We start from the raw sequence: 24,915 nt of genomic DNA, 5'->3' as shown, positions 1-24,915 counted from the left end.
GTAGAGGAAGTGCAGCCAATGCGAGTGGTCATTTGCTCTGACTCCAGCTCTGGAGAGTATAAACAACTTCTCTTCAGAATGTCATCAGGATATTCTGCATGACATGTTGCACATCATGTTTAGGTTAGTTCATCTGGGAATTGTTGTTCAGTTTGTGTTTCCAGCGCATGTGGGTATTAGAGGGAATGAGGTAGAGGATCAACTGGAAAAAATGGATTGAAAGCAAACCAGATTGATATAATGGTACCCATCAGTAGAGCTGAAGTCAAATCTGTTACAAAAGTTGTTATCAAGCAACAATGGCAAATGCTATGGGACAGTAACACCAAAGGAAGACATTTATATCAGATACAAAGGGAAGTAGGAACAGGAAGCACTTGGGGAGTAGTAGAAGAGAACAGAGCATTAACAGCAGTTTCACACTGGGTCACTCTGGATTAAATTTATCAATGCATCTGATTGGAAAACATCCAAATGGCAATTGTGATGGATGCCAACAACCAGAAACAATACATCATGTATTTTTTAGCTGCACGGATTATAACAGGCAAAGACTCATGCTGAAAACTGCACTGGGACAACTTAACTTTAAGGACATGGATTTCAAGTCAATATACGAAAGTAAATCAAGAAATGACGTAAACAAGCTGATCTTCAAGTTCCTCAAAAACACTGGTCTGAGGACAAAGATTTAAAATGAACATTAAATAGATCAACAGTAGGTGGCGATATATGCTCCAAGTGGAAGCGATTCGCCATTAAAGAAAAAAGAAGAAGAACCGCAGGGGGCGGAAACGAGCCGCGACACACCTAAAACCACCGAAGAAGAAGCGCGTCACCGTGAGCAGGCTAACAGCTGTTGGCAGGAGTTAGCAGGTGAGACACGAGAGGAATAACTCTATTTGTATTGATATATTTCTCGGTATGATTTAATACATTGATGTGTTACGTAGCAGACGTTTCAGAGCATGCCTACAGGAAGTGCGTGTTGGCTCAGCTGTTAGCAGTTAGCTTAGCAGCAGGCTGAGTGTTAGCTCTGCTGTTAGCAGTTAGCTTAGCAGCAGGCTTATGGTTAGCTCTGTTATAATATATAACATTATGTGTCTTTAATGAGATCGGATATAATATCTGAGCTCATTAAAGACACACAAATAACCTTAAATAATGTATATAATATCTGAGCTCATTAAAGACACACAAATAACCTTAAATAATGTATATAATATCTGAGCTCCTTAAAGACACATAGAAAGAAATATAAATAATATGTGAGGTGCAGTGGGTTGAGCGTTGGTGTTGGGATCAGGGGGTAACCGGTTCAAACCCCACTGCAGTCAGCATGTTGTTGTGTCCCTGAGACACTTCACCCCAAATGGCTCCTGTGGGGATTGTCCACAGTGCTGAGTATGTAACATGTGATGTAATATATAAAACATCTGATGAATCAGAGTCAGAACACCTTCGTCCCACAGGTGGGAGCGTCACCTATATCTATATCTATATATATATCTATATATATATATATATCTATATATATATATATATATATATCTATATATATATCTATATATATATATATATCTATATATATATATATATCTATATATATATATATATATATATATCTATATCTATCTCTATCGATATATATATCGATATCTAGAGATAGAGATATAATATGTACAAAAGTGGTGGGGCACAAAACGTAGATGTCTATAAGCTTCTGCAGTGAGGGTCAGTGAGGGTCAGTGAGGTTCATGGCTGCTGAGCCTCTGACTCTTCAGGTTTACAAATATTATATTTTGACTTAAATCAAAATATAATATTATTTTCAAAAGCTTTTTTTGTCTGATGCTTCGATTAATTGTAAACACACAGTTCAACAAAAGGATACCCAACAAATGTAATTGTATCATTTAAATATTGAATTGTTCTCTCTTAGTAAGATCCCATTTTCAATAAAATTGTGGTCTTACCTTGACTTGAAGATGAAGTCCATTTGCCTATCCTTCTGGACAAACATCTCTATTACTTTTTTGTAAAAGTCCTCCTTATCTTCTTGTAGTTTCAAAAGTCTATCATAAATCTAATCGATAGATTTATGATTAGAAAATTATAAAAGTAGGGTAGACATGTGGATATTATCCGGCTGAACAAAACGTGCATTTATCTAACAGGCACGTTTCCCACAGATTTTATTTTGAGCTATTTTCTAAAATCCTATGGAGAAATCTCATTGCTATTTGTGGAGGGAACCCGTGCGCAGCTTACTTCCTGGTTTTAGGACGCGTCTCTCGTCTCCTCTTCACACACCACACTTTTCGTGGCACACGTACTTACAGCCAATCAGCTCTGAATGATGTGAGATGACGTATGGTGGGGATGGCAGCACTCTGCCCCTATGCTCCAGGGGTAGACATTAAGGGTAACTCCGTGCCGGTGGCATTGTATTATCACCGGTCCGGAGCATTCGTCCAAAATAAATCGACTAATAATGAAGAAAATGAACACATTTGTTGCCATAGTAATTTATGCACTAACTACATTACTACTTGTACTACAACATTTGAATCATCAGTTCTTCCTCATTTTCCTCAATTGATCATATTTGGTTTATTAAAATAATGATATTTTGGTCATTGTTAAAAAATGTCAGCTATTATTATGAGTATTATTATTTGTATAAAGCGCTTTCTGCCTTCCTGTCATCAGGAGTTAGAAAGGTAATGGCTATGTAATAGATTAGAACCTTCATTCTCCTGCTGGGACATTTCCCTAAAGCCAATACCTTTATATGTTCTACTCTTCACTTCCTGTCAGCAGAGGGCATTGATGTACAGAGCCGACAGAAGACCTTGTTTATATGGGCATCATATTGAGAGGTGCAGTGACGCGTCCTAAAACCAGGAAGTAAGCTGCTGGTTCCCTCCACAAAGAGCAATGGGATTTCTCCACAGGGTTTTGGAAAATAGCTGGAAATAAGGTCTGTGGAAAACAAACCTGTTTGATAAATGCACGTTTTGTTCAGCCGGATAATCTCCACATGTCTACCCTACTTTCATAATGTTGGACTAATAAATCTAATCGATAGATTATAAAAGGTTTTAGGACGTGTCACTGCACCACTAGACGCCAACTCCATCGATCAAGCTGAAACTTTCTCTCCCTCTTCTTCTCATGCTCCCTGTCACTCCTTTAACTCCTCCGGTAACTTTCTTTTATTTGAAGATAGTTTTTTGCCCGGCGTTTGGCCGGTTACCGCTGGTATTAAAAACATTTAGGCGAATGGTTAGGTGGCGCGATAGTCTGTAGTGAAGGAGCGCGCTCACGGGAGCCTGCTCGCGCTGTGCTCCGCAGCAAACAGCTGTTTGCTTTCACCCAACAACAACAACCGACTCACTGAACGCTCTGTTGTAGCGTTGATAAACTAAACAATTTAACAACATTGCTAGTCAAAATACCAATACCACAGGACCATTCTTTTTTTTTAGAGCAATATTTTTAGTGGCCCGAGGGGGCAAGTGGAAAGTACGTTCTGCTGGCCCGGGGGGTCTAAATAGTGCTTCCAAGCCAGCGGGCCATTTATAATGTCGAGCCCTGTGGTCATTATTTTTTTGCCACACACATTAAATAGGACAATACTCTGAGCATGCGCAGTGTAGTTTTTACAGTCACCGTTCACTTAGACAGGGAGAGGGAGGGGCATGATCGGGTTTTGTCCCACATGGCTCAAAACAGCTCAATAGGCACACACTGTAGACCCTAATTAGAAGAACACACACTAAAACAACAATGAGACGAATCAGATGATTAAACATGATCTTAAAATATATTTGATATATATATAAAGTAGTGCTGATTCATGTATCTCATATTTGAGGAACTTTTCTGAAACATTAACTGTCTATGAAACCTGCTACTGCTAATTGCTAATGCTAACTGTTAATGCTAACTGTTAATGCTAACTGCTAATGCTGACTGTTAATGCTGACTGTTAATGCTAACTGTTAATGCTGACTGTTAATGCTAACTGTTAATGCTAACTGTTAATGCTGACTGTTAATGCTAACTGTTAATGCTAACTGTTAATGCTGACTGTTAATGCTAACTGTTAATGCTAACTGTTAATGCTGACTGTTAATGCTGACTGTTAATGCTGACTGTTAATGCTGACTGTTAATGCTGACTGTTAATGCTGACTGCTAATGCTGACTGCTAATGCTAACTGCTAATGCTAACTGCTAATGCTGACTGTTAATGCTGACTGTTAATGCTGACTGCTAATGCTGACTGTTAATGCTAACTGCTAATGCTAACTGTTAATGCTAACTGTTAATGCTGACTGTTAATGCTAACTGTTAATGCTAACTGTTAATGCTAACTGTTAATGCTGACTGCTAATGCTGACTGTTAATGCTAACTGCTAATGCTAACTGCTAATGCTAACTGTTAATGCTGACTGTTAATGCTGACTGTTAATGCTGACTGTTAATGCTAACTGCTAATGCTAACTGTTAATGCTAACTGTTAATGCTAACTGTTAATGCTAACTGTTAATGCTAACTGTTAATGCTAACTGTTAATGCTGACTGTTAATGCTAACTGTTAATGCTAACTGTTAATGCTGACTGTTATTGCTGACTGTTATTGCTAACTGTTATTGCTAACTGTTATTGCTAACTGTTAATGCTAACTGTTAATGCTAACTGTTAATGCTAACTGTTAATGCTAACTGTTAATGCTAACTGTTAATGCTAACTGTTAATGCTAACTGTTAATGCTAACTGTTAATGCTAACTGTTAATGCTAACTGTTATTGCTATCTGTTATTGCTAAGAGCTCCACCATGAACAGAGGAGCAGCTGCACCCAGAGAGCAGGAGGAGGAAGAGGAGGAGGACGAGGACGAGGAAGGTTTCTACGACTGCCAGGAGACTCTGGAGCCTTCTGAGAGGAGAAGAGGAGAGGAGCAGACAGACAGGCTGCAGGAGGAGCAGACAGACAGGTTGCAGACAGACAGGTTGCAGACAGACAGGCTGCAGACAGACAGGCTGCAGACAGACAGGCTGCAGACAGACAGGCTGCAGACAGACAGGCTGCAGGAGGAGCAGACAGACAGGCTGCAGGAGGAGCAGACAGACAGGCTGCAGACAGACGGGCTGCAGGAGGAGCAGACAGACGGGCTGCAGACAGACGGGCTGCAGACAGACGGGCTGCAGACAGACGGGCTGCAGACAGACAGGCTGCAGACAGACGGGCTGCAGGAGGAGCAGACAGACGGGCTGCAGACAGACAGGCTGCAGACAGACGGGCTGCAGGAGGAGCAGACAGACGGGCTGCAGGAGGAGAAGACAGACGGGTTGCAGACAGACGGGCTGCAGACAGACGGGCTGCAGACAGACGGGCTGCAGGAGGAGCAGACAGACGGGCTGCAGACAGACGGGCTGCAGACAGACGGGCTGCAGACAGACGGGCTGCAGACAGACGGGCTGCAGACAGACGGGCTGCAGGAGGAGCAGACAGACGGGCTGCAGACAGAAGGGCTGCAGGAGGAGCAGACAGACGGGCTGCAGACAGACGGGCTGCAGGAGGAGCAGACAGACGGGCTGCAGACAGACGGGCTGCAGGAGGAGCAGACAGACGGGCTGCAGACAGACGGGCTGCAGGAGGAGCAGACAGACGGGCTGCAGACAGAAGGGCTGCAGGAGGAGCAGACAGACGGGCTGCAGACAGACGGGCTGCAGACAGACGGGCTGCATGAGGAGGAGACAGACGGGCTGCATGAGGAGGAGACAGACGGGCTGCATGAGGAGGAGACAGACGGGCTGCAGGAGGAGTTGGAGTTTGACGATGAGTCCCTGAGGGAGGAAGAGCAGCAGCTGACAGAGGAGCAGAAAGAGGTTTGTAACTTTGTTTACTGTTTACTCTGTAACTTTGTTTATTCTGTAACTTTGTTTACTGTTTACTCTGTAACTTTGTTTATTCTGTAACTTTGTTTACTGTTTACTCTGTAACTTTGTTTATTCTGTAACTTTGTTACTGTTTACTCTGTAACTTTGTTTATTCTGTAACTTTGTTTACTGTGTTTATTCTGTAACTTTGTTTACTGTGTTTACTCTGTAACTTTGTTTACTCTGTAACTTTGTTTACTCTGGGATAATAACATTGTTCCGTTTCAGAGCCGTCGGCAGGAGAGCTTCAGTCTGAAGGAGGCCGGAAACACACACTTCAAAGCCGGAGGTACGGGAGACATCACCAGAATACCAGTACATCACCAGAGTACCAGTACATCACCAGAGTACCAGTACATCACCAGAGTACCAGTACATCACCAGAGTACCAGTACATCACCAGAGTACCAGTACATCACCAGAGTACCAGTACATCACCAGAGTACCAGTACATCACCAGAGTACCAGTACATCACCAGAATACCAGTGTATCACCAGAATACCAGTACATCACCAGTATATAACCAGTACATCACCAGAGTACCAGTACATCACCAGAGTACCAGTACATCACCAGTACATCACCAGTATATAACCAGTACATCACCAGAGTACCAGTACATCACCAGTACATCACCAGAGTACCAGTACATCACCAGTACATCACCAGTACATCATCAGAGTACCTGTACATCACCAGTATATCACCAGTACATCACCAGTACATCATCAGAGTACCAGTACATCACCAGTATATAACCAGTACATCATTAGAGTACCAATACATCACCAGTACATCACCAGTACATCACCAGAGTACCAGTAAATCACCAGTACATCACCAGAGTACCAGTACATCACCAGAGTACCAGTAAATCACCAGTATATCACCAGTACATCACCAGAGTACCAGTATATCACCAGTGTATCACCAGAGTAACAGTGTATCACCAGTGTATCACCAGAGTACCAGTATATCACCAGTATATCACCAGAGTACCAGTATATCACCAGAGTACCAGTATATCACCAGAGTACCAGTATATCACCAGAGTACCAGTGTATCACCAGAGTACCAGTATATCACCAGAGTACCAGTGTATCACCAGAGTACCAGTGTATCACCAGAGTACCAGTGTATCACCAGTATATCACCAGAGTACCAGTATATCACCAGAGTACCAGTATATCACCAGAGTACCAGTATATCACCAGAGTACCAGTGTATCACCAGAGTACCAGTATATCACCAGAGTACCAGTGTATCACCAGAGTACCAGTGTATCACCAGTATATCACCAGTATATCACCAGAGTACCAGTATATCACCAGAGTACCAGTGTATCACCAGTATATCACCAGTGTATCACCAGAGTACCAGTGTATCACCAGAGTACCAGTATATCACCAGAGTACCAGTATATCACCAGAGTACCAGTGTATCACCAGTACTAAAATCAGAGTACCAGTATATCACCAGTGTATCACCAGAGTACCAGTATATCACCAGAGTACCAGTATATCACCAGTGTATCACCAGAGTACCAGTATATCACCAGAGTACCAGTATATCACCAGTGTATCACCAGAGTACCAGTATATCACCAGAGTACCAGTATATCACCAGTGTATCACCAGAGTACCAGTATATCACCAGAGTACCAGTATATCACCAGTGTATCACCAGAGTGCCAGTGTATCACCAGAGTACCAGTACATCACCAGAGTACCAGTACATCACCAGAGTACCTGTATATCACCAGTGTATCACCAGAGTGCCAGTACCTCAACAGAGTACCAGTATATCACCAGTGTATCACCAGAGTACCAGTACATCACCAGAGTACCTGTATATCACCAGTGTATCACCAGAGTGCCAGTACCTCAACAGAGTACCAGTATATCACCAGAGTACCAGTATATCACCAGTGTATCACCAGAGTGCCAGTACCTCAACAGAGTACCAGTGTATCACCAGAGTACCAGTATATCACCAGTGTATCACCAGAGTGCCAGTACCTCAACAGAGTACCAGTATATCACCAGAGTACCAGTACATCACCAGTGTATCACCAGAGTACCAGTGTATCACCAGAGTACCAGTATATCACCAGAGTACCAGTATATCACCAGAGTACCAGTACCTCAACAGAGTACCAGTACATCACCAGAGTACCAGTGTATCACCAGAGTACCAGTACATCACCAGAGTACCTGTGTATCACCAGTATATCACCAGAGTACCAGTACATCACCAGAGTACCAGTGTATCACCAGAGTACCAGTATATCACCAGAGTACCAGTATATCACCAGAGTACCAGTATATCACCAGTGTATCACCAGAGTACCAGTACCTCAACAGAGTACCAGTATATCACCAGAGTACCAGTACATCACCAGTGTATCACCAGAGTACCAGTACATCACCAGAGTACCTGTACATCACCAGTATATCACCAGAGTACCAGTACATCACCAGAGTACCAGTATATCACCAGAGTACAAGTGTATCACCAGTATATCACCAGAGTACCAGTGTATCACCAGAGTACCAGTATATCACCAGAGTACCAGTATATCACCAGAGTACCTGTGTATCACCAGAGTACCAGTACCTCAACAGAGTACCAGTATATCACCAGAGTACCAGTACATCACCAGTGTATCACCAGAGTACCAGTACATCACCAGAGTACCTGTACATCACCAGTATATCACCAGAGTACCAGTGTATCACCAGAGTACCAGTATATCACCAGAGTACAAGTGTATCACCAGTATATCACCAGAGTACCAGTACATCACCAGAGTACAAGTGTATCACCAGTATATCACCAGAGTACCAGTACCTCAACAGAGTACCAGTATATCACCAGAGTACCAGTATATCACCAGTATATCACCAGAGTACCAGTACATCACCAGAGTATCAGTATATCACCAGTGTATCACCAGAGTACCAGTGTATCACCAGAGTACCAGTATATCACCAGAGTACCAGTATATCACCAGTGTATCACCAGAGTACAAGTGTATCACCAGAGTACCAGTACATCACCAGTATATCACCAGAGTACCAGTATATCACCAGTATATCACCAGAGTACAAGTGTATCACCAGTATATCACCAGAGTACCAGTACATCACCAGAGTACAAGTGTATCACCAGTATATCACCAGAGTACCAGTACATCACCAGAGTACAAGTGTATCACCAGTATATCACCAGAGTACCAGTACATCACCAGAGTATCAGTATATCACCAGTGTATCACCAGAGTACCAGTGTATCACCAGAGTACCAGTATATCACCAGAGTACCAGTATATCACCAGTATATCACCAGAGTACCAGTACATCACCAGAGTATCAGTATATCACCAGTGTATCACCAGAGTACCAGTGTATCACCAGAGTACCAGTATATCACCAGAGTACCAGTATATCACCAGTGTATCACCAGAGTACCAGTGTATCACCAGAGTACCAGTATATCACCAGAGTACCAGTACATCACCAGTATATCACCAGAGTACCAGTACATCACCAGTGTATCACCAGAGTACCAGTATATCACCAGAGTACCAGTACATCACCAGTGTATCACCAGAGTACCAGTGTATCACCAGTATATCACCAGAGTACCAGTACCTCAACAGAGTACCAGTACATCACCAGAGTACCAGTGTATCACCAGAGTACCAGTATATCACCAGAGTACCTGTGTATCACCAGTGTATCACCAGAGTACCAGTATATCACCAGAGTACCTGTGTATCACCAGTATATCACCAGAGTACCAGTGTATCACCAGAGTACCAGTATATCACCAGAGTACCAGTATATCACCAGTGTATCACCAGAGTACCAGTACCTCAACAGAGTACCAGTATATCACCAGAGTACCAGTATATCACCAGAGTACCTGTACATCACCAGTATATCACCAGAGTACCAGTACATCACCAGTGTATCACCAGAGTACCAGTATATCACCAGAGTACAAGTGTATCACCAGTATATCACCAGAGTACCAGTACATCACCAGTGTATCACCAGAGTACCAGTATATCACCAGAGTACAAGTGTATCACCAGTATATCACCAGAGTACCAGTACATCACCAGAGTACAAGTGTATCACCAGTATATCACCAGAGTACCAGTACCTCAACAGAGTACCAGTATATCACCAGTGTATCACCAGAGTACCAGTGTATCACCAGAGTACCAGTATATCACCAGAGTACCAGTACATCACCAGTATATCACCAGAGTACCAGTACATCACCAGTGTATCACCAGAGTACCAGTGTATCACCAGAGTACCAGTATATCACCAGAGTACCAGTACATCACCAGTGTATCACCAGAGTACCAGTATATCACCAGTGTATCACCAGAGTACCAGTATATCACCAGAGTACCAGTACATCACCAGTGTATCACCAGAGTACCAGTACATCACCAGTGTATCACCAGAGTACCAGTATATCACCAGAGTACCAGTACATCACCAGAGTACCAGTACATCACCAGTGTATCACCAGAGTACCAGTGTATCACCAGAGTACCAGTATATCACCAGAGTACCTGTGTATCACCAGAGTACCAGTGTATCACTAGAGTACCAGTATATCACCAGAGTACCAGTGTATCACTAGTGTATCAACAGAGTACCAGTACATCACCAGTGTATCACCAGAGTACCAGTGTATCACCAGTGTATCACCAGAGTACCAGTATATCACCAGAGTACCAGTATATCACCAGAGTACCAGTGTATCACCAGAGTACCAGTGTATCACCAGAGTACCAGTATATCACCAGAGTACCTGTGTATCACCAGAGTACCAGTGTATCACTAGTGTATCAACAGAGTACCAGTACATCACCAGTGTATCACCAGAGTACCAGTGTATCACCAGTGTATCACCAGAGTACCAGTATATCACCAGAGTACCAGTATATCACCAGAGTACCAGTATATCACCAGAGTACCAGTACATCACCAGTGTATCACCAGAGTACCAGTGTATCACCAGAGTACCAGTATATCACCAGAGTGCCAGTATATCACCAGAGTACCAGTGTATCACTAGAGTACCAGTACATCACTAGAGTACCAGTGTATCACCAGAGTACCAGTATATCACCAGTGTATCACCAGAGTACCAGTGTATCACCAGTGTATCACCAGAGTACCAGTACATCACTAGAGTACCAGTATATCACCAGAGTACCAGTGTATCACCAGAGTACCAGTATATCACCAGTGTATCACCAGAGTACCAGTGTATCACCAGTGTATCACCAGAGTACCAGTATATCACCAGTGTACCAGTATATCACCAGAGTACCAGTGTATCACCAGAGTACCAGTATATCACCAGAGTACCAGTGTATCACCAGAGTACCAGTATATCACCAGAGTACCAGTATATCACCAGTGTATCACCAGAGTACCAGTGTATCACCAGTGTATCACCAGAGTACCAGTATATCACCAGTGTACCAGTATATCACCAGAGTACCAGTGTATCACCAGAGTACCAGTGTATCACCAGAGTACCAGTGTATCACCAGAGTACCAGTATATCACCAGAGTACCAGTATATCACCAGAGTACCAGTGTATCACCAGAGTACCAGTGTATCACCAGAGTACCAGTGTATCACCAGAGTACCAGTGTATCACCAGAGTACCAGTGTATCACCAGAGTACCAGTGTATCACCAGAGTACCAGTGTATCACCAGAGTACCAGTATATCACCAGTATATCACCAGTATATCACCAGTATATCACCAGAGTACCAGTATATCACCAGAGTACCAGTGTATCACCAGAGTACCAGTGTATCACCAGAGTACCAGTGTATCACCAGAGTACCAGTGTATCACCAGAGTACCAGTGTATCACCAGAGTACCAGTATATCACCAGAGTACCAGTATATCACCAGTATATCACCAGTATATCACCAGAGTACCAGTACATCACCAGAGTACCAGTATATCACCAGTATTAAAATCAGAGTACCAGTACATCACCAGAGTACCAGTACATCACCAGAGTACCAGTATATCACCAGTATTAAAATCAGAGTACCAGTACATCACCAGAGTACCAGTATATCACCAGCATATCACCAGAGTACCAGTACATCACCAGTATATCACCAGAGTACCAGTGTATCACCAGAGTACCAGTGTATCACCAGAGTACCAGTATATCACCAGAGTACCAGTACATCACCAGAGTACCAGTGTATCACCAGTATATCACCAGAGTACCAGTACATCACCAGAGTACCAGTGTATCACCAGTATATCACCAGAGTACCATTACATCACCAGAGTACCAGTGTATCACCAGTACTAAAATCAGAGTACCAGCGTATCACCCGAGTACCAGTACATCACCAGTACTAAAATCAAAGTACCAGTATGTAACCAATACATCACCAGAGTACCAGTGTATCACCAGTGTATCACCAGAGTACCAGTATATTACCAGAGTACCACTGTATCACCAGTACTAAAATCAGAGTACCAGTATGTAACCAGTATACCACCAGTATGTAACCAGTACATCACCAGTATGTCACCAGTACATCACCAGTATGTCACCAGTATGTAACCAGTGTGTAACCAGTATGTCCTGTGCTCCTCAGAATGGCAGGAGGCGCAGCGCTGCTACACCGAGGCTCTGTGTTTGTGTCCCGTCAGTTTCAGCAGAGAGAGATCTGTGCTGTTCTCCAACAGAGCTGCTGCAAGATTGCACCTGGTAACTAGCTACATGCTAACTGCACCTGGTAACTAGCTACATGCTAACTGCACCTGGTAACTAGCTACATGCTAACTGCACCTGGTAACTAGCTACATGCTAACTGCACCTGGTAACTAGCTACATGCTAACTGCACCTGGTAACTAGCTACATGCTAACTGCACCTGGTAACTAGCTACATGCTAACTGCACCTGGTAACTAGCTACATGCTAACTGCACCTGGTAACTAGCTACATGCTAACTGCACCTGGTAACTAGCTACATGCTAACTGCACCTGGTAACTAGCTACATGCTAACTGCACCTGGTAACTAGCTACATGCTAACTGCACCTGGTAACTAGCTACATGCTAACTGCACCTGGTAACTAGCTACATGCTAACTGCACCTGGTAACTAGCTACATGCTAACTGCACCTGGTAACTAGCTACATGCTAACTGCACTAACTAGCTGCATGCTAACTGCACCTGGTATCTAGCTACATGCTAACTGCACTAACTAGCTGCATGCTAACTGCACCTGGTATCTAGCTCCAGGCTAAGTCCAAGCTAATATGCGATACGATGCTAACTGTCTCTCTTTTCAGGATCTGAAGGATAAGGCGATCTCAGACTGCACCAGAGGTTAGTGATGATATCATTATCAACCTTTTGACAGTCGAGTTTTCTGATTGGCTGCTGATTGGTTGCTTGTGGTTGTCGTAGCGATCGATCTGAATCCGGACTATGTTCGGGCGCTGCTGAGGAGGGCGGAGCTTCAGGAGCAGACGGAGAAACTGGACGAGGCGTTCGAGGACTACAAAAGAGTTCTGGAGCTGGACCCCAAGCAGGGGTCCGCACGGAGCGCCTGCATGGTGAGAGACTGATGCTAAGCTAATGCTGCACCTGTACTGTAACCCTAACCCTGCATGTAGAGAGACTGATGCTAAGCTAATTAACCTGAAGCTAAGCTAATGGAATATCAGAGTTCCCAGTGGAGATCTGAACTGGCCCCCTATGGTGGAAAAGTAGTAAACTCTCCACATGTGAGCTTTAAGAGATCCCCTTAATAATATTTATAACAACATGTTCAGCTCTACTGTTTTATAGCTGCTCATCACATGTTGCTGCAATGTTTCACAGGCGCAGCTATCCCCCCAGGGTTTCCCACACATAGACTTTACTTGGGCGGGCCGCCCAGGTATATTAACGTCCGCCAAAGTATATTTCGCGACCCATTTAGGTTTAATTTTTTTGTATCCGTCCGCAAGCACGACACCATCTGTGATCGATTAACTAGTGGACAATGATCCCTCGCTCTACCCCTCCTTCGCTCTGCTATCGCGTGAAGGGTCTGCTTTATGCACTCCGCAGTAACCCCGCTGCGAGGCACCGGCAAACAGTTCATAAGCGTGCTCCACCCCCCGTCCCTCCGTTCTCGGCTATAACCACAAGTGTATTTCAGATCTGTGGGAAACACTGCACCCGCTAACAATGGCTAACTCCAGGTGATGCTAACAATGGCTAACTCCAGGTGATGCTAACAATGGCTAACTCCAGGTGATGCTAACAATGGCTAACTCCAGGTGATGCTAACAATGGCTAACTCCAGGTGATGCTAACAATGGCTAACCCCAGGTGATGCTAACAATGGCTAACCCCAGGTGATGCTAACAATGGCTAACTCCAGGTGATGCTAACAATGGCTAACTCCAGGTGATGCTAACAATGGCTAACTCCAGGTGATGCTAACAATGGCTAACTCCAGGTGATGCTAACAATGGCTAACCCCAGGTGATGCTAACAATGGCTAACCCCAGGTGATGCTAACAATGGCTAACCCCAGGTGATGCTAACAATGGCTAACCCCAGGTGATGCTAACAATGGCTAACTCCAGGTGATGCTAACAATGGCTAACTCCAGGTGATGCTAACAATGGCTAACCCCAGGTGATGCTAACAATGGCTAACCCCAGGTGATGCTAACAATGGCTAACCCCAGGTGATGCTAACAATGGCTAACTCCAGGTGATGCTAACAATGGCTAACTCCAGGTGATGCTAACAATGGCTAACCCCAGGTGATGCTAACAATGGCTAACCCCAGGTGATGCTAACAATGGCTAACCCCAGGTGATGCTAACAATGGCTAACCCCAGGTGATGCTAACAATGGCTAACTCCAGGTGATGCTAACAATGGCTAACTCCAGGTGATGCTAACAATGGCTAACCCCAGGTGATGCTAACAATGGCTAACCCCAGGTGATGCTAACAATGGCTAACCCCAGGTGATGCTAACAATGGCTAACTCCAGGTGATGCTAACAATGGCTAACTCCAGGTGATGCTAACAATGGCTAACCCCAGGTGATGCTAACAATGGCTAACCCCAGGTGATGCTACTGGAACGCTGTCACTCCCAGTCCAGAACCCGACTTCCATTTCCTAAAAGCAGCATTAAGGAGTATCTCACAGCTACATGTCTGTCTGCCTGTCTCTCTGTCTCTCTGCCTGTCTGTCTCTCTGTCTGTCTGTCTCTCTGTCTGCCTCTCTCTCTCTCTCTCTCTCTCTCTCTGTCTCTCTGTCTCTCTGTCTGCCTCTCTCTCTCTCTCTCTGTCTCTCTGTCTGCCTCTCTCTGTCTGTCTCTCTGCCTGTCTCTCTCTCTCTGTCTCTCTGCCTGTCTCTCTGCCTGTCTCTCTGTCTGTCTCTTGGTCTGTCTGCCTGTCTCTCTGCCTGTCTGTCTCTCTGCCTGTCTGTCTCTCTGCCTGTCTGTCTCTCTGCCTGTCTGTCTCTCTGCCTGTCTCTCTCTCTGTCTCTCTGCCTGTCTGTCTCTCTGCCTGTCTCTCTCTCTGTCTCTCTGCCTGTCTGTCTCTCTGTCTCTCTGCCTGTCTCTCTGTGTGTCTGTCTGTCTGCCTGTCTCTCTCTCTGCCTGTCTCTGTCTGTCTGTCTCTCTCTCTGTCTGTCTGTCTGCCTGTCTGCCTGCCTGTCTCTCTTTCTGCCTGTCTGTCTCTCAGAGGTTGCCGCAGCAGATTCAGGAGAGGAATGAGAAGCTGAAGGAGGAGATGATGGGTTCGTACTGCACCTGAACACACCACTTTAAAGGGACAGTACATAGCTCATTAACATCACCTGAACACACCACCTTAAAGGGACAGTACACAGCTCATTAACGTCACCTGAACACACCACCTTAAAGGGACAGTACACAGCTCATTAACTGCACCTGAACACACCACCTTAAAGGGACAGTACACAGCTCATTAACTGCACCTGAACACACCACCTTAAAGGGACAGTACATAGCTCATTAACGTCACCTGAACACACCACCTTAAAGGGACAGTACACAGCTCATTAACGTCACCTGAACACACCACCTTAAAGGGACAGTACACAGCTCATTAGCTGCACCTGAACACACCACCTTAAAGGGACAGTACACAGCTCATTAACGTCACCTGAACACACCACCTTAAAGGGACAGTACACAGCTCATTAACTGCACCTGAACACACCACCTTAAAGGGACAGTACATAGCTCATTAACGTCACCTGAACACACCACCTTAAAGGGACAGTACACAGCTCATTAACGTCACCTGAACACACCACCTTAAAGGGACAGTACACAGCTCATTAAATTCACCTGAACACACCACGTTAAAGGGACAGTACACAGCTCATTAACTGCACCTGAACACACCACCTTAAAGGGACAGTACATAGCTCATTAACGTCACCTGAACACACCACCTTAAAGGGGCAGTACACAGCTCATTAACGTCACCTGAACACACCACCTTAAAGGGACAGTACACAGCTCATTAACGTTACCTGAACACACCACCTTAAAGGGACAGTACACAGCTCATTAATGTCACCTGAACACACCACCTTAAAGGGACAGTACACAGCTCATTAACGTCACCTGAACACACCACCTTAAAGGGACATTACACAGCTCATTAACGTCACCTGAACACACCACCTTAAAGGGACAGTACACAGCTCATTAACGTCACCTGAACACACCACCTTAAAGTGACAGTACACATCTCATTAACTGCACCTGAACACACCACCTTAAAGTGACAGTACACAGCTCATTAGCTGCACCTGAACACACCACCTTAAAGTGACAGTACACATCTCATTAACTGCACCTGAACACACCACCTTAAAGTGACAGTACACATCTCATTAACTGCACCTGAACACACCACCTTAAAGTGACAGTACACATCTCATTAACTGCACCTGAACACACCACCTTAAAGGGGCAGTACACATCTCATTAACTGCACCTGAACACACCACCTTAAAGGGACAGTACACAGCTCATTAACGTCACCTGAACACACCACCTTAAAGGGACAGTACGCAGCTCATTAACGTCACCTGAACACACCACCTTAAAGGGGCAGTACACATCTCATTAACTGCACCTGAACACACCACCTTAAAGGGACAGTACACAGCTCATTAACGTCACCTGAACACACCACCTTAAAGGGACAGTACACAGCTCATTAACGTCACCTGAACACACCACCTTAAAGGGACAGTACACAGCTCATTAACGTCACCTGAACACACCACCTTAAAGGGACAGTACACAGCTCATTAACTGCACCTGAACACACCACCTTAAAGGGACAGTACACAGCTCATTAACATCACCTGAACACACCACCTTAAAGGGACAGTACACAGCTCATTAACGTCACCTGAACACACCACCTTAAAGGGACAGTACACAGCTCATTAACTCATCAATCATTTAACTAGTCAGAGAGGCTTAAAGAGCGTTTTCACAACAAAATCCCAGAATGAGAAGCTGTATCTTCACAATAACAGCCCATGTTGATCAGAGATGTTGTTGTTGTTTATGTGTGTGTTGCTGTGGCTGCAGGTAAACTGAAGGACCTGGGGAACCTGGTTCTGAGGCCGTTTGGACTTTCAACAAACAACTTCCAGATGAACCAGGACGCTCAGACCGGGTCCTACTCCATCAACTTCGTCCAGAGCCCCAACAACAACAACAGATGACATCAACACCACAACAACAACAGATGACATCAACATCACAACAGATGACATCAACACCACAACAACAACAACAGATGACATCATTACAACAACATATGACATCATAACAACAACATATGACAACAACAGATGACATCATGGTGTGTTTCTGGGGGAATTAAAGCCTATTTTTTTTTTTTACTGTTTGTTGTTGTTACACTGTTTTTCTGGTATCCATGGTAACAGCTTATGCAGCACCTGGAACATGTTGTTGCTAATAAATAACTACTTTGTTTATTTAAAAGCACATTGTCCTTCTTCGGTGTCCAAAACAAAAACTATTATAAATTAAACTCTTTAGTTAAAATATCTTTATATTATTAACAAAGAATAATTTTCGATGCTTAATGAATTTAAAGCATTAATACATATAAACAATAGAACAAACAAATATACTGGACTTAATATTGAATGTTATATGTGAGGATTCTGGATGATACATTATTACTTATACACATATTATATATGTATATGTATATATATATGTGTGTGTATATATATATATATATATATATATACACACACACACATACATGGTCAGGGTTCAAGTTCTGTGGGTGCCAATGGGAGCTGAGCTCCCATGAACGCAGTGAAATCATACATCTGTGGGGGGGGTCGCTAATACTTTACCAACAACCATTACTTGAATCACTGTGTGTGTGTGTGTGTGTGCGCTAAAGGAACTTGCCTTACCACACATCAGGCCTCTGACACCTTTTCATGAATCCTTTCAGAAGTAAATGGCTTTACTGTGTACAGGAAGTATAAGGATGCTTCTAACAAAGGGGGACCGCTAAGCATGACAGCAAGACGCTCAATACAATGGTCAGATCTTACTTTGAGTACCTTGGCATAAGCTTTTCCTGGCTGGTTGACCATCACTCAAGATTGAAGAGACATGTCTGCCAGAAACCGGAACAACGTCCAGAGCCTTTAATATTCCTGGTCAAATCTCATCCATACCTGGCGCTGTGATATTGGGATATGGGCAAAGCTTCCCTACAATCTTCCAACTTTTCATTGTCCATCGACAACATTTTGGATGTGTTTGGGAGCCCTTCAAAGTGCCTGACAGTATCAGGATATCAGCAGCTCTCCTCCTGAGCTGAACACTCTGAAACCCTGTGTCCCTTTCCTCAGTCATCTGGGGGCGCCAGAACTTTTTCCTGGGTCATCTGGGGGTGCCAGAACTTTTCTGAGTCATCTGGGGGTGCCAGAACTTTTTCCTGGGTCATCTGGGGGTGCCAGAACTTTTTCCTGGGTCATCTGGGGGTGCCAGAAGTTTCTTGAGGCGAACCAACAGTCAATCCCATTGGCCTCCCCAATCTCTTGCCTTCATGTCGTTTTTGTTTCAAAAGAACCCAAAAGGATAAAAGACCTAATCCATTGTCTAGAAGCAAGTTGGCTTCATTGACCCTTTGACCCTAACTCCAAGGAGCCACTCCCACCATGTAACTTATCAGCATGGCCCACTTGGTTTCAATACTTCACCAAAAATATTAATCTTTTAAGATTCTTTACACTGTAAAACCACTCTTGATGAGAAGGAAAAAGTGGCATCCATAATCAAATAAGATGATGTCAATGCCGGGAAATACAAAAAAAATAAGTTGCATGGGAGTGATGAAGACTGAGAAGAAGATGACTGCAGAAAACAAAGTAGAGCTTAGGGATTTCAGTCTTAGAGAGAAAGTAATAGTAGGGGCAGATGAGAAGAGAGATATCATCTGTAGAACAGAGCTTTGCCAGCTTCTCAACACGGCTCTGCAGATGGACACTTCCCAAAGGGAAGCCTACGCCAGCTACATCACTGCAGCTCATCGTCTCTCTCTCTCTCTCTTCAGCTCAAGCTTGTATATGTTCATGATTGTTGAAAAGTAACATGATTTAGCTACGCATGTATTCCTTTTAATAAATGTTTCAGATAATAGGGGTTCTGTTTTCAATCATAACACATTCAAACCTGACGTTGTGTGAAAAAATAGTTAGTGCTGTTGTTTGTTACAAGCTATCATTGATAATTGTATTTATGGTGAAATTCTTCCTTTCCAGGCCACACCCCCACTCACCTCCTCATCCTCTCCCTGGCAGTCTCAGACTAACTTGTGGGCCTCATTTGGATGCCTGCTGACATCCTTCTAACAGAGGCTTGCTGGTAGGCCTACTTGGGTGACCTGACGTGTGCTCTAATAATAATAATAATAATAATAATAATAATAAATGGGATTTATATCGCGCTTTTCTAGACCCAAAGACGCTTTACATTATGAGTAAGGTCGACAAACAAAACAAGAACAAAAACACAAACAAAAACAAAACAAAAACAGAAAAGCAGTCAGGAGGATGTTGGTTCAGAGGGGGGAGGGGCGGGTTTAAGGATAAGCAGAGTTGAAGAGGTGGGTTTTTAGACGGGACTGGAACAGGGTGAGGGAATCAGACTCACGGAGGTCTTGGGGGAGGGAGCTCCAGAGCTTCGGGGCTGCCACAGAGAAGGCTCTGTCCCCGAAGCTCCGGAGTTTGGCCTTGGGGATTGAGAGCAAATCGGCTGAGGTGGATCTGAGGGACCGGGGTGGTTGGTAGAGGATGAGGAGGTCAGTGAGGTAGGGGGGGGGGGCCAGATGGTGGAGGGCTTTATAGGTGAGGACCAGGAGTTTGTAGTGAATGCGGTGTGAGACGGGAAGCCAGTGGAGTTCTTTGAGGACCGGGGTGATGTGATGCCATGATTTGGTGTGGCTGAGGAGTCTGGCGGCTGCGTTCTGGACACGCTGGAGTCTGTTGAGGGATGTTGTGCTGATGCCGAAGAAGAGTGAGTTGCAATAGTCAAGGCGGGAGGAGATGAAGTCGTGAATGAGTCGCTCAGCTGCGGGGCGCGTGAGAGAGGGACGGAGTTTGGCGATATTGCGGAGGTGGAAAAATGAGGTTTTTACAACTGCTCTGTATAATATAGTTACTTTCACCGTTCTATCTTCTACTGTCGGAAACATGGTGCTCATATCCATTGACACCATCATATATATATATATACAATTATTTTACGTTGTATGTCATATATTCGATAAATGAATAAAAGTAAATCACATTGAGGTAAATGTACTTCCGGCAGGGGGCGGCAGTGGGTAGTCCAACGGTGAAACCACAGAAGCAGCTGCGCATGCGCAGTGTAATTCTGAGTGAAGATGTCTATCGACTTGGAGCTGAAGAAGGTGAGCAATCTCTTCTATATTCATTATATGAGCTGTATAACACATATTAACGCACAACATGTTTACGTGGTGCACTCTTGTATACCTGAGGTCACCTGTTGGTTCACTCAACTTCCGGTGAGAGGGTTTTATCAGCAGCGCGAGCATCAGCTAATAGCATGAGGAGCTAACACACGCTAGCAAAGCTACACATCCAACAGCAGAGAAGAAGAGGGCAGTATCTGAACCAGACTGTATAGATCTGAACACGTGCTCATAAATACTGCAGATATATAAAATACACGAGATTATACAGGTGAATATACACGTAATTATACACCTGATTCATCTGATCATTACATTACATTACATTGCATTTAGCTGAGGCTTTTATCCAGAGAGACTTACAATAAGTGCATTCGACCAGGAAGATACAACCTTGAAGAAAACAGAATCATATAAGAACATCAGGTTTCATAGAGCCAAACATTTCAAGTGCTACTCAACTGGCTTTAGATAAGCCAGCCCTTTATTAGTATATAAGTGCTTTGTTAGTAATTCTATCTCTGGAAGTGGAGTCCAAAGAGATGAGTTTTCAGTCTGAAGAAGATGTGTAAGCTTTCTGCTGTCCTGATTTCAATGGGGAGCTCATTCCACCATTTTGGAGCCAGGATAGCAAACCCACGTGTTTCTGCTGACGGGAACTTGGGTCCCCCTCGCAGTGCGGGTGCAGCGAGCTGTTTGGCTGAAGCAGAGCGGAGTGCACGTGCTGGGGTGTACGGTTTAACCATGTCCTGGATGTAGGAAGGGCCAGATCCATTCGCAGCATGGTACGCAAGTACCAGAGTCTTGAAGTGGATTCTAGCAGTTACTGGAAGCCAGTGAAGGGAGCGGAGGAGCGGCGTGGTGTGGGAACATTTAGGAAGGTTGAAGACCAGACGAGCCGCTGCATTCTGGATGAGCTGCAGAGGTCGGATGGCACATGCAGGCAGACCAGCCAGGAGGGAGTTGCAGTAGTCTAGGCGTGAGATGACGAGAGCCTGGACCAGAACCTGCGTCTCTTTCTGGGTCAGCTGGGGACGTGTCCTCCTGATGTTGTAAAGAGTGTATCTGCAGCAGTGGGTTGTAGCAGAGATGTTTGCAGTGAAGGACAGTTTGTTATCTAGGGTCACACCCAGATTCCTTGCAGTCTGAGTCGGGATCGGAGTGATACCTCTCTGTCCAGGTGTTCTGATCAGAGTGATACCTCTCTGTCCAGGTGTTCTGATCAGAGTGATACCTCTCTGTCCAGGTGTTCTGATCAGAGTGATACCTCTCTGTCCAGGTGTTCTGATCAGAGTGATACCTCTCTGTCCAGGTGTTCTGATCAGAGTGATACCTCTCTGTCCAGGTGTTCTGATCAGAGGTATACCTCTCTGTCCAGGTGTTCTGATCAGAGTGATACCTCTCTGTCCAGGTGTTCTGATCAGAGTGATACCTCTCTGTCCAGGTGTTCTGATCAGAGTGATACCTCTCTTTCCAGGTGTTCTGATCAGAGTGATACCTCTCTGTCCAGGTGTTCTGATCAGAGTGATACCTCTCTGTCCAGCTGTTCTGATCAGAGTGATACCTCTTGTTTGTAGGCCTTCTCTGAGCTGCAGGTGAAGATGCTCGACACCCAGCAGAAGGCGAAGCTCTCCGACCTGCAGATCGATCAGCTGACTCGCGTGCAGAAACTTGCTAAGCTAACGAGCGCCGAGATCTCCCCGCTGTCCTCCAGCACGCGACTCTACGAGGGAGTGGGACGCATGTGAGGAGCAGAGATCTTCTATTCACATCGGAAATCAATGTTTACTATCAAATAATGTGTGTGTGTGTGTGTGTGTGTGTGTGTGTGTGTGTGTGTGTGTGTGTGTGTGTGTGTGTGTGTGTGTGTGTGTGTGTGTGTGTGTGTGTGTGTGTGTGTGTGTGTGTGTGTGTGTGTGTGTGTGTGTGTGTGTGTGTGTGTGTGTGTGTGTGTGTGTGTGTGTGTGTGTGTGTGTGTGTGTGTGTGTGTGTGTCAGGTTCATTCTTCAATCAAAGGAGGACATCAACAATCAGCTGATGGACAAACAGAAATCAGCTGATGAGAAAATTAAAGAGCTTGAGGTACAAATACACACTGAGATACACGCAGTAAATACACAGTAAATACACAGTAAATACACAGTAAATACACAGTAAATACACACTGAGATACACAGTAAATACACAGTAAATACACAGTAAATACACAGTAAATACACACTGAGATACACAGTAAATACACAGTAAATACACACTGAGATACACAGTAAATACACAGTAAATACACAGTAAATACTCAGTAAATACACAGTAAATACTCAGTAAATACACAGTAAATACACAGTAAATACACACTGAGATACACAGTAAATACACAGTAAATACACAGTAAATACTCAGTAAATACACAGTAAATACTCAGTAAATACTCAGTAAATACACACTGAGATACACAGTAATAGTTAATAATAATGAGTGTTTGTTTTCACAGCAAAGGAAGGTGTACCTTGAACGCAGCGTGAAAGAAGCTGAAGACAACATCAGAGAGATGCTGCTGTCCAGGAGACACACTGCTCAATAACACACACACACACACACACACACACACACACACAGACACAGACACAGACACACACACACACACACACACAGTCTGTTAAACAAGCTGTTTATTATTAATGAATTTAAATGGAAACAGGAAATGCTTTAACTTTTCATTACAAATAAAAAATTCAATAACTCAAATAAAAGCTCTGTGTTGAATGTGTTTAAACGAAGGATGCCAACGGGGACATGTTTGCTGTTAGCGGCTCAGTCTGTGCAACAGTCACTGGCCGTTTCTCAATCTGGAGGAAACTGGCTTCCAAGCCAATATTTCAAGGATGCTACGTTATCGAGTGCCGCCGAAGGACTGTTCCAATCTCCAGCATACTTGGAATTCCACCGAGGCCGCGTCCTTGGTTTGGGGATAATTTCGAGGCTGCACATGGGTAGACTTCGCGTCCTTCAAATCCCCACAATGCTTTGCGCACGGACCAATTTCAAAAACCCTTGCGGAGAATGGCTGAACCGACGCAGCACACATTGAAATGTAAGTAAGTATGTAGTGGGGTAGAACATGTGTTGGTAAATATGTTGCTTTGTTGCTTTTGTTATCACCAAAATATGTTCCGTGAAAGTAAAGTTCATAATTAGATAGACATCGTGAGGTATTTATTTTCGGTACAGTTTATGTTGAAACCGTTAGAGAGAGTGGCACACTTGTTAGCCTGTTCCATTCTTCTTTGCTTTCCGAAGCCGTGGCTTGGAAGTATACTTGCTTCGTTTCTGAAGAAGTGACTTGGAAGTATGCGACTACCAAGCCAGTATCCTCGCGATTGAGGAACGGCCTGAGAATACACACACCTTTACTCAAATTACGAGGGAACAGGAAGTGACATCACGAGGGAACAGGAAGTGACATCACGAGGGAACAGTTAGTGACATCACGAGGGAACAGGAAGTGACCTCAGTGAGAAGATATGACCCCTGGAAGGTTTATCAGTGACTGGGTGGCTGTTTCTCAATGTTGAGGAAGGATCCTTCAGAGCCACTATTCCAAGTATGCTACGTCATTGAGTGGCTGGGCATTTAACATGCATTTAGAGCACATGTGTCAAACTCAAGGTCCTGGGGCCAGATCAGGCCCGTGGTGGATTTAATTTCGGCCCGCAGGGTAATTTCTAATGACTGTTAGATCTGGCCCTCCGGTATGTTGCACGCACACCTTCCTCCGCTCAGATTCCGAACGTTGATGAACCCACGATGAGATGCCAAGTATCCGAGCTAGCAGCACACTGAGGTTAAGGCAGTGGTTCTCAAACTTTTTCTGTCAGGCCCCCCCT

The 24,915-nt window shown here is 44.4% G+C and overlaps 2 protein-coding genes across 4 annotated transcripts; both read left to right on the top strand.

Moving 5' to 3' along the window:
- The first annotated feature begins 635 nt into the window (after positions 1–635).
- On the top strand, positions 636–18,048 carry ttc1 (tetratricopeptide repeat domain 1). The gene is made up of 9 exons (XM_079696024.1): positions 636–876; positions 4,838–5,587; positions 5,768–5,899; positions 6,179–6,239; positions 12,625–12,737; positions 13,326–13,362; positions 13,444–13,592; positions 15,731–15,785; positions 17,629–18,048. The coding sequence occupies exons 2-9, from the start codon at positions 4,847–4,849 to the stop codon at positions 17,763–17,765; spliced, it is 1,425 nt and encodes a 474-aa protein (XP_079552150.1). The 5' UTR covers positions 636–876; positions 4,838–4,846; the 3' UTR covers positions 17,766–18,048.
- On the top strand, positions 17,766–23,781 carry pfdn1 (prefoldin subunit 1). Of its 3 annotated transcripts, XM_079696026.1 has the most exons (6): positions 17,766–17,905; positions 19,857–19,959; positions 20,908–21,007; positions 22,609–22,775; positions 23,029–23,113; positions 23,523–23,781. In XM_079696026.1, the coding sequence occupies exons 3-6, from the start codon at positions 20,981–20,983 to the stop codon at positions 23,610–23,612; spliced, it is 369 nt and encodes a 122-aa protein (XP_079552152.1). In that variant the 5' UTR covers positions 17,766–17,905; positions 19,857–19,959; positions 20,908–20,980; the 3' UTR covers positions 23,613–23,781. The 3 variants fall into 3 exon arrangements, with proteins under 3 accessions (XP_079552152.1, XP_079552153.1, XP_079552151.1); XM_079696027.1 differs by lacking the exons at positions 17,766–17,905; positions 19,857–19,959 and adding an exon at positions 20,433–20,610; XM_079696025.1 differs by lacking the exons at positions 17,766–17,905; positions 19,857–19,959 and adding an exon at positions 20,433–20,723.
- The last annotated feature ends 1,134 nt before the right edge of the window (positions 23,782–24,915 follow it).

This window comes from Notothenia rossii (assembly GCF_949606895.1).
Source record: "Notothenia rossii genome assembly, contig: scaffold_179, whole genome shotgun sequence".
Classification (NCBI taxonomy): domain Eukaryota; kingdom Metazoa; phylum Chordata; class Actinopteri; order Perciformes; family Nototheniidae; genus Notothenia; species Notothenia rossii.
The sequence above is the reverse complement of the archived record's forward strand: the minus strand, read 5'-3'. Positions and strand labels throughout refer to the sequence as shown.

Excerpts from the sequence above, each read along its gene's own strand:
- ttc1 (XM_079696024.1), top strand. The coding sequence starts at position 4,847 with ATGAACAGAGGAGCAGCTGCACCCAGAGAGCAGGAGGAGGAAGAGGAG. Across the intron at positions 5,900-6,178 it reads TGACAGAGGAGCAGAAAGAG|AGCCGTCGGCAGGAGAGCTT; the intron begins GTTTGTAACTTT and ends GTTCCGTTTCAG. Across the intron at positions 12,738-13,325 it reads CTGCTGCAAGATTGCACCTG|GATCTGAAGGATAAGGCGAT; the intron begins GTAACTAGCTAC and ends CTCTCTTTTCAG.
- pfdn1 (XM_079696026.1), top strand. The coding sequence starts at position 20,981 with ATGTCTATCGACTTGGAGCTGAAGAAG. Across the intron at positions 21,008-22,608 it reads TCGACTTGGAGCTGAAGAAG|GCCTTCTCTGAGCTGCAGGT; the intron begins GTGAGCAATCTC and ends TCTTGTTTGTAG. Across the intron at positions 23,114-23,522 it reads AGAAAATTAAAGAGCTTGAG|CAAAGGAAGGTGTACCTTGA; the intron begins GTACAAATACAC and ends TTGTTTTCACAG.